The sequence below is a fragment of the Myripristis murdjan genome, chromosome 17 (genome assembly GCF_902150065.1).
Source record: "Myripristis murdjan chromosome 17, fMyrMur1.1, whole genome shotgun sequence".
NCBI lineage: Eukaryota > Metazoa > Chordata > Actinopteri > Holocentriformes > Holocentridae > Myripristis > Myripristis murdjan.
Window position 1 is genome coordinate 11,191,462 of NC_043996.1, and position 10,492 is coordinate 11,201,953.

The 10,492-nt window shown below is 40.9% G+C and overlaps 1 protein-coding gene across 2 annotated transcripts in view; it reads left to right on the plus strand.

Annotated features, from left to right (window-relative positions):
- Positions 1–10,155, plus strand: part of cacnb2b (calcium channel, voltage-dependent, beta 2b) — a 32,519-nt gene extending 22,364 nt beyond the window's left edge. The window contains exons 10-14 of one of the 2 annotated variants that reach the window (XM_030074253.1): positions 380–388; positions 1,587–1,738; positions 2,173–2,268; positions 5,224–5,397; positions 8,006–10,155. In XM_030074253.1, the coding sequence (XP_029930113.1) occupies positions 380–388; positions 1,587–1,738; positions 2,173–2,268; positions 5,224–5,397; positions 8,006–8,794 (1,220 nt within the window). In that variant the 3' untranslated portion in view covers positions 8,795–10,155. The remainder of the gene's footprint in view (positions 1–379; positions 389–1,586; positions 1,739–2,172; positions 2,269–5,223; positions 5,398–8,005) is intronic. The other variant, XM_030074254.1, reaches the window with a different exon arrangement.
- The last annotated feature ends 337 nt before the right edge of the window (positions 10,156–10,492 follow it).

The following is a 10,492-nucleotide window of genomic DNA, read 5'->3' on the forward strand; positions in this document are numbered from 1 at the left end:
TGTCTGGCCTGGGTCAACCATCTTGCTCCATACGTTGTAAATATGAACATTTATTCCTTATTGTATTAAGAAAAATCATTTAGACCACAGTATAATAATAATGTACAAAAGAAACCACCATAATGCGCCTCAATCAAGATAAATTGAGATTATTAAGCACTAAATAGAAAATAGGTGGTCATTTGAGACATAGCCTTGTTTCATTTTCTGAATAAAGGTTGTATGATGTTAAGAATCAGTTTTCTCTGCCACAGTAAGACTGTGGGCTATTCTAGGTTTCCCCTTGGGAAGAAGAAGAATAGATGGGAAGCAAATAGAGGGGGGATAAGATTTACTTGGCTCTCTCCACTCTGTCTTTCTCATTGCTCTCTGATCCCAGATGCTGCCGGTATGTATGACTGAAATACTGAAATAGTTCATATGTGTTTGGACACTCCACCTTCCCTCCTGTCTTCCTTCCTTCTGTGCCAGCAGCCACTATTTAATGTGTAGATTGTGACTCATACAGACATTGACTTGCTTTCTTCCCCACTATTTAAAGTTAGATTGGGCATGGATTAAATGCTGTCTGTATGTTTATTGTAGTGGCAGAAAAATGCCAGGATGAATTCATGGTCATCGTGGTACCATGCTCATGTGGACCATAACTACATTAAGCACCAAAGTTCCCCTGCTATTGCTTCCTCCATTGCCCGCTTTCCTGTGCTCCCTCTAGTGGTCTGTATCAGAATTAATCTTTCCATTCAACACACCGAGATACCACTCATACATTATTTTACCTCAGGAACCTATAGAGGTGCCAGTCAGATTTACTGTTTTCTCGGTTCTGTTGAGGTGTCATGCATTTTCCATTTATCATGTGGGTTGATCACATAACATATCTGGCAGTGCTGACATTTATAAACTCACTTGGCATGACATGCAGTGGCATAGAGTGGACGAAAAGTACTCTGAATATAAAATGACATGAACAGTAATGTAGGTTACATTGGTAATTTATGGGTATGCACTAGAAAAATCAACAACTTTACAAGTAATTTAGCCTCATATTCAGCATGAAAAGAAAGTCGGCCGGTTGTATGAGATAATTCCAGTTGTTTTTCATTGTTTATTGTTGTTTCGGAACCTAATCAACTTGTTTCTATGATTTTCTTGAATCAAGAGTCATTTTCATGATACTAGCGGGCTGATCTGCCTTATGTCAACATATTGATGCTTGCTTCCAGGAAAATTCAAAGTGAAACTGCATTGAACACAAGTGGGATTATCTCATCCAATTGGGGGATTTTTTTTTTTCATGTGTTTTGAGAAAAACAAGATTTTCACTCTGAATCGGAGACTAAATGAAATGTTGGTGAAATTATGGATTTTTTTGTTTTTGCAGTGTGGTTTAAAGATCTGAAAATGACTTTACGATACATACACTTTTCTATCCATTTGTGATATTATAATATTTCATATAATATATGGTATTATATGGTATCAAATGATGCATGAAAACAAAGACAGAAGATTGATAGCCTCCCTGGATTCAGTTTGCTGGTTGTTAGAGAAAATTTCATCCCCTCTACTCCCCATTCCTGCAGCCCAGATCCAGGGCGAGGTGGAGCGTATCTTTGAGCTGGCCCGCAGCCTGCAGCTGGTGGTGCTGGATGCAGACACAGTCAACCACCCTCTCCAGGTGTCCAAGACCTCCCTGGCCCCCATCCTCGTCTATGTCAAGATCTCCTCGCCGAAGGTAAGCTTCATTTCGAATAGGGACACACACACAAAAAAAAGAGTCTTCATCAATGTGATTAGTGGCACTTTTGTTTACCTTGCTATTTGTGTCAAAATGGCTGCTGTGCCAAAGGTTTGTTGTAGCTTCTGATGAAAATTTGATGATTTTGAAAAGGCTTCACAGCTTTTGCTTTGGTTCATCATGACAGTTCAATATATGAGCAGGCATTCTAATATTTTATTCTGTACACCAAAGAAACATGATTCTCCAGGGTCGGATTATATAAAATCATTGCATCCATGCTATTAGTAGTATCTGTTGTCTTTTCTAGAAGTACAATAGGTATGTAATTAACTGATGAGCATCTGTGTTAGTACTTTGCATGTCCAAAATGTCAGCAGCTACTGTGAAACACTTTTCCCCTCCTCCCTCTCCTCACTTCTTTTGTGCAGGTGTTGACCAGACTGATCAAGACTAGAGGGAAATCTCAGACCAAACATCTTAATGTTCAGCTGGTGGCAGCAGACAAGCTGGCCCAGTGTCCACCGGTGAGTGCCACCTAGTGGCCACAATATGAAATGGGTCTGATGTTGATTTATCTGCCATTATGGTGGGCTTTTGTTATGACTATTCTCGAGGAAGTGAAAAAAAAAAAGGTGGAGTAAATTTTTAGATTGTGGATAAACCAAATAAACCAAATAAAGTAATTATGTTTTATCTATAGTTTGATTTTTAAACTATGTATTTGGTTTTGTCTGTCTGTAATGGAAAATGGTTGAACCTGGTAACTTTAATTTACTCCTGGCTTCAGAAGAGACTGATAGCAATTCTCCTGTAACCTGAAAATACAACAGCAGACCCTATCTGAGTTAAAGGTTTATTCTAATTGTAACTTGTAAGTGTTTAAAATTAGATAGATAAATAGCTAGATAGATAGATAGATAGATAGATAGATAGATAGATAGATAGATAGATAGATAGATAGATATACTTTATTGATCCCAACCAGGGAAATTCTGGAGTTCCAGCAGCAACAGTAGAAACATAAAATAAAGTTAAATAAAACAGAATAAAGGCTAAATATTTACAATAAAGACTATAAAGACTAACTAAATATTTACAATAAAGACTATAAAGACTAAAAACTAAAAATATACAATAAGGGCTAACCTAAGAAAAAGAGATATGGGATGTGAAATATACAGATGGTAATGAATATGAAATGAAATATACAGATGGAATTGAAGTATATACATGATTGTATAGATAAGGAGAGTTAGTATGAAACCACGAAACCAAGAACCAAGTGGCAGAACCTGACACCCGGTACTGGGATTCTAGGAATCACCACTTCCCCTCCAGTCTGAAAAACAGTGTGAATGTATTAACCTAGGATGTAATATATAGATAATAAATAATAAATAAACAGTTAAGGTGCTGGGCAATGGATAATAAATAAACAGTTAAGGTGCTGGGTGATGTATAATAAATAAACAGTTAAGGTGCTGAGTAGTGGAGTGTTAAAACAGAACTATACATTGCATAGTCAAGACATAGGGCTCTAGTTTCCCGGCGCAGCACAGGGTGGCGCAGTGAGGCGCACCCCGCGCAGAGCTAGTTTCGACCAGCGCAACGCGCGAGGCGAACGGTTTCCAAGTTTCGCAGACGGATCTGCGCCGAGATGGGAGTGGCGGTGCAGCAGGGGGAGGTGTCGACAGATTCAGCTTGGGGCAGTGACAGTTTCGTGCCAAAAGGCTTCGCCGAGGTGCGCCAAAAGCTCGCCTCCTGAAACCACGTCTACTTTCGGCGCAAGGCGCAGCGTGGCTGGCGCAGTGGAAGTTTGGCTGACAGGCGGGCAGTGCGCACACGTCACCAAAACCTCACAGGCAGGTTTCCAGAATGTCAGGCACATTAACAATGCAATAAATAACCACAAAAACCACTATTCAATGCTACCATCTCAATCAGCACATAAACGTATCTCCATATCGACTGTCCTATCACAACTGATGTCAGATCAAAGGAGATTGGCACCGTTTGGCAGCGTAATGGAAACCCAACCTGATCACCTGTCAGTCAAACAATTTGTCCAGTACCGTGATGTCTTTTTTCCAGTCATGCTGTCTGGCGCTGTTCCTGTTAACTACACAGTTCTTCTTCCATATATATAAATATTCCACTCTGGGTTTTCGTTATCCGATAATCACCGGACTATGACTGGTAAAGTCCGGTAATTTTTAAGTGTCCGGTGAAAATATTCACAATTTGAATTTTATTAAAACAGTCAATTTCCACGTAATTTTATTTATAATTAAAAAAAAAAAAATAGACTGCGTGATCCCTGTCTCCGGTGTACCAGAGGGAGAGAGAGGTTTTTTTTCTGCAGAACCGGATCAAAACAGCGCAGCGAAGTCGCCTGGGGGAGAACAAGGTCACAAGACTGATGCGCATTGCAAGTTGCGGAGAGACACTTGAGACTTTTGATTTTAATTCAGCTGCTGAATTAAGTTTTTATTGCATCTATTTGATTTCAAGTTGGCAAGTTGATATGAGCCCGTTTTTTTGTTTGCAAATTGTAGTTGCAATTTTATGCAATGTTCATGTTAAAAGAGCACAGGCTTGTGCAATATTTATTTATTTATTTTAGACGTTACGCACGTGAGTCAATTGACGGCACTAATTTTATTTGATACAGCCTGCTTTTCAATAAAAAAAAAAGATTATGCTATAAATTGACATGCATTGATATCATTCTTATATAGCCTGCATATAATTTTAAGCTCAGTAAATTCAGATAATATTTGACCGGAATTTCAAACATTTGTCCGGTAAATTGAAATCCTACCGGTCACGTTGTCCGGTGCCAATTTTTTCTAACGGAAACCCTGATTTGCCCTGCGATGGACTCGCAACCTGTCCAGGGTGTTTCCTTGCCTTCGCCCTATGAGCACTGGGATAGGCTCCAACACCGTGGTGTGGGTTTGACACCTGTGTCAAACCCACACCACGCCTTCTCTCCTCCCTTGCGCCGGTAGGAGGAACGGCACAGTAGTTGCGCCAAGGCGCACGGCGTGCCAAACTTGCAAAATCCACTTGGCCACACCCAGTGGCGAGGCGCTGCGCCCGCGCCTCGCCAGGTCTGCGAAACTAGAGCCCAGACAGTTCCATTAAATGTTTAGCTAATCCTGCACATTCTCATGCTAACAGCTGTCTATGAAGGTGCCTCACTGTACGTGGGTGTCCTTCTTTTTTGAGATGACCTTATTTCCTTACATCTTATCTTAATCTCGCTACAGGACCTAATCACAAACTAATGTGATCTGATTACTAGGAGAGTGTTATTTTTAAAGCCCCCCCAATTCTGTCAGAGGTGTCTGGGTGGATTGAGGAAAAAAACAGAAAAGCAATGGCATAGGTTGTGTTTGAATTGCTGTCTTGAGTTATAAGCTAGTGCTGTACCTGTTTCCATGCTTCTTTCCTTGTTTACTGCTCCTCTCCTGTAGGAAATGTTTGATGTCATCTTGGATGAGAACCAGCTAACCGATGCCTGTGAGCACATTGCTGATTACTTGGAGTCCTACTGGAGAGCCACTCATCCACCAGAGATGGAGTCTGCCAATCCCCTGGTGGCCCAGCTGGCAGAAAATACACTGCCCACCAGTCCCACAGCAATACAGGTACAGAGGCAGAGATGAATAAGGAGTATGAAGGTGACACAAAGGTATGAGTGGTTCATGAACATGGATGTGACACGTGGAGAGAAAACAGGTGACAAGAGGTGAGACATAGATGCAATATAGAAATAAAGACATCACTGAAGCTTGAGGAAGAGCATGTTACCAAGATGCACTTAACCACGCTCATTTTTGTGCCCATTGTTTGCTTTGAAGTGCTTGGAGTTTATAGCACTAAAAGCAAATAAATTCATTGTTTTGTGCATTATATAGGTTCCCTCATTTTCTGTTCCATGTAATCTGATCTATTTTTCCACTTCCTCTGCCTTTTTATGTCGTTTGGCAGATCTGAGTTTTGAAAATCTGAATCTGAATAGAACTGAATTTGCCAATTGTGCAAAACACATTAGAAAACTTGTTAACGTGAACAATTGCATTTAAATATGTGAGCTGTAATTGCTATTTCCTTTCAAAACATTGAAAACACCTGCTGCCATTTCATCAGCATACACCCACAGAAGAATCTTGAATGTTTGGTGTTTGAATTTCAAGCACAAGGGGCATTTGATCGCTCAAAGATGACTGCAAACAGCCGGGTCTCCTCTAAGGCTGCCAACACCAGGCCTGCTCTATTTAGTCACTCGCAGTTCCAACCGATGTATTTACTGTGCTTTATTGATGTGCACACTGTTTTCTAAAAACATGTGAACAAGCAGTCTAGTTAGCTGCCAGCTAAGTGGCAGGTACCAGCTAAAGTTTTCCTCTCATTTCATCTCATCTCATCTGCATCCCTTTTATCTCCCACTGTAATTTTACTAATACCCACATGCTGTATGAGTGTGAATTGTTGAATCGCACCAACAGTTACAGAGGGGAGGGGGTGTTAATGTTCATTGACAGAGGAACTGTCAGTCTCCTGCAGCTGTTCAGTTCACTCATTCATTCATGTAACATTTTCATTTCATTTCTCCTCATTCTACTCGACTGGAAAACATGCAGAAATTAAAGAAAATGAAATAGTTCTACATCTGGTGAGTGAAATGTCATCAAATGGTACTGTAGCTGAGTCGCCACCAGTCTACCACAGCAGTAGAAAGACGTTACAGTAGCCACTCTGTGTTCAGAAGTTAGTTTTGAAATTAGATGTGTGTGTGTGTGTGTGTGTGTGTGTGTGTGTGTGTGTGTGTGTGTGTGATGTAGAGAATAGATGCACTTCATAGTCCCAGCATAGGTCCCATGATAAAACTGATTATTACCGCCCTAACCTTGATTGTGCCCTCGAAGCCCAACACACACCTGTGGCTGGCAACTGTATGTGTGTGTGTGTGTGTGCGCGTGCATATGTATTTGTGAATATATATACAGTGTATATTTGTGTATATACTGCAAAAAAAAAAAAAAATCCACAACAAGCCATTTAGCTTCATTCAGGTTTAAAATCTTGATTTTCCTTAAATTAATGAAAACAACTACCTCTGGGTTGAGATAATCCCAGTGCTAATCAACTTGTTTCCAGAGTGACGTTTGTTTCAGGTGTCCTTTTCTTGATACTACTGGGCTGATTGGCCTTATTACATCTGCCAACAGTTAGATGGTGACTGTGTTTTCACCCCATTCTGGCTGCCTCCCAAAATGATGATGGAAGAGAAGGCATATCACAATTGTAGATGGGCATGAGGAATGCATTCCTCCTTGTTAGCAAAATGACCAAAATGCATCCCACTTGTTAGCCTGCCACCCCCCTTCTCCATTGCCTAATAACAGAAAGAGTGCAGGAGCAGAGCAGTTGATTAGTTTAACGTGTTAGGCTAGTCTGGCTGCCTCACTGATACTTTATCTGAATGAGGTTTGTGCAAGTTAGAGTCCATGGCCCCAGCCACGGCTCTCAAATATCTGCAGCCTAAATGTGCTGTCCATGGTGCTGAAATAGCACACAGATTTGTAATTATACGGTATATGTAATTATAATAAATACACAATGCTATTCTATACTGTATCCTATGTACTGTATAGAGTAGTGTCACCTTCATGATCAAAGTGACTAGTAGTGACATGTAGTCACAGTAGAGCAAGAGGATCACAGACACACTGCTCTCTATAATATTCCTATAATATTTCTATGATCATTCAGTGGTGTCTGTGAAAATACATAACAGACCAAGCCACTTCTAAAACAAAATATTTTAGAGGAGACATGACTACAGATATGGTTTTTACCACAGATGTTGGGTGTAACCTGGGAGTGGAGCAGGTAATGTGACTGAGCAAATTAATTTGCACTGACCACACTGCACTCAGCTGCTACAATTGTATAATTTGAGGTAAAGTTTATACCATCAAAACTACAGTGTGTTTCAAAAAAAAAAAAAAAAAAAGCATTATTAAAATATTTGATGTCCACATTTGGTTAAAGAAAACACAAGATTTTTAACACTGAGACTGAGACTAAATGACTTGATAAGAGAGATTTTTTTTGTGGTGTTGTGTGGACGCATGCACAGTGTGCCTACATATGTGTGTGTGCAAACTATATGCATGTGCATGTTAATGTGTGTATTCGTTTTCATGTGTGAGCGCTCACATTACATGGCATTACATCTTCTTGTCCCAGGATGAGCAGAAAAGCAAGAAGTTGGCAGCCACCAAGAGGAAGAGTTCCCGTGAGAACTACCTGGATCAGGAGCCCCCTTCAGCCCCTGCTCAGGAGCAGAGGACTGAGGAGGGCCACAGAGAGGAGGAGGAGCGGCCCCTGAGGACTGAACCAAAGAGATCCCAGCACACCCACCACCACCACCACCATCATCACCACCACCGCAGGACGGAGAACCACAACCACACCCAGCACAGCCAACCTTCTGGGAGCATAGATGTACAGTCTAGCAGGGATTATCCCCAGAGGCTCCCGCGCAGGCACTTACCCGAGGAGAGGGTCGAGGAGGTGGAGGAGGTGGAGGAAGAGGAGGAGGTTCGCTACAACCATAGGCCTGTGGCAACGCACAGGGACCACAACCACCATCATCATAACAGCAACCACCACCATCACCATCACCACCACCACCAACATCACCGCGCAAACAGCCAGCCACATGCTGGAGATGACTATGAGCTGGAGCACAATGAACGCAACCGGCAGCACAGGCACCACCAGCATATTCCACCACGGACACACCACACGGAGCACTATCCGGTGCACAATCATCACAACTACCACCACTACCATGGTAGAGACAGAGACAAGGACAGAGAGAGAGACAGGGACAGAGATAGGGACAGAGACAGAGACAGAGAAAGGGACAGAGATAGGGATCGAGACAGGGACAGGGACAGAGATAGAGACCGAGATAGGGAGGGGAGGCATGGAGATGCAAGACACTGGCACAGGGATTCCTACATACACTAGTTGCTGTTGTCTGTACTGTGGGTCAGTGCATGGTTTAATGCTGCTCAAGTTATAATGCACTAATGGATGGGCAGGGTGTATCGCCTTTATACATATATGTTTCTCCCCACCAGTCTGTCACTCTGTTTCTCCCTTTGTCACGCACATACTCTGATTGTCTTTCTGTTCTTTTTATCAATCAAAAGGATTTTTTAATCACTGGTATGGTCAACTTTTTGTTTGTCATATGCATTTCTTTATTATCATCTAAACCAGATGGCTATATCTATGCGTATTTCCTGCACAAACGTTTGTCAGGATTGAGCCCAGCAATGTCTGGGCAACACATATCTAAATGTTTGTTCACTCATGCGTCATTCTGTTTTGTATTCCTTTTGCATTGCATCAGTCTCATAATTGAACTGATTGTCTAGTTTTCTTTTCTACAAAGTCACAAAAAGGGATTTTTGTTTGTTTTGAAATGGCATTATTAGTAATCATTTTGGTCAAATACTATCTAAACTATTTGCTTGTTTCAGTGTCACATTTTATTCTGCCCCCATGTATTTAAAATATGTATAGACACATGCATACCGTGTTACCGGCATATCTTTAAAAGCCAACAATTTATTTTAAACATTGGCAAGGAAAGGCCAAAACTATTTTTCTACACAGTTGTAAAATGAAGTCATACTTTGCTTCCTACTTTTCTAATGGAGTTCACTGACTTGCATATGCTCTGTCTGGAAGCATGAATAATTTTTTAGTGACATTGACTTGTGCTATGTGCTGGATACTCTATGCATCTTCTTGTGATAAAATATATTGCTTGAATACAATCTCTATGCATTTGTATATACTTCATAAATGCCTTGTTAGTAATGTGTAAGGAGAACCAGATAGCCTATTGCACTGTTTGGTTGAACTTTACCTACAGTAAATGAGTGCTTTGATTTGAAAGACTGCAGGTCTACCAACCTGAATTGACTTTGTTTATTTCAAAATTATTTGTTTTGAAAAATCTTCATTTTGTATAGCATTCGAGAGTTGGTTTTGACTAATAGGCATACTTTTGTTAGATATCATGTGAAGTGACTTTTATTTGATGATTTTACTTTTACTCCACTGACCATTGAACTTGTACCTGACACAAAAATGCTTCCAAAATTAAGAGTGGAAAAAACAAAAAAAGATGACATTCCTCAGTAAACAGCTTTAATGAATGCTTTTTCATAAAAAATGGAAATATTGTATTGGGTATTAATAACTAGAGTTTGCCTTGCGTTTGAATTTACTTTTACTGGTTACCTTGTTGTCTTAACTGATTGCAGATTTCTTTAATAGGCTACACAGGAAATAAAACAGCCAGAGCTGTGCTTGCCGGACCCGTCCCTACCAGTGTTTTGTTGTCACCACTAGGAGGCTTCAGTAGGTTAATAATTTGCTCTGCCCCATCCAGAGAAAAGGGTCTGCCTGCAGCCTCCAGTGTTAGTACAGGACACACCCTCTCCCATAACTTTGGCGAAGTTATGGGAGAAGTGCATTCCAGGTGTGACCAAGTCCACTTTTGCTATTTTAATGGCGGAAAAAGGGTCATTGTGCCAGGTGCATTATTCAAAAGAGTTGTACTTGGTCCCTTAATTAATCATGGGTGTGTTTTGGATGTAACATGCAATAGAACAGACTGCCATCTCTCCAGGGCCGCGCCTCCCTAAACAC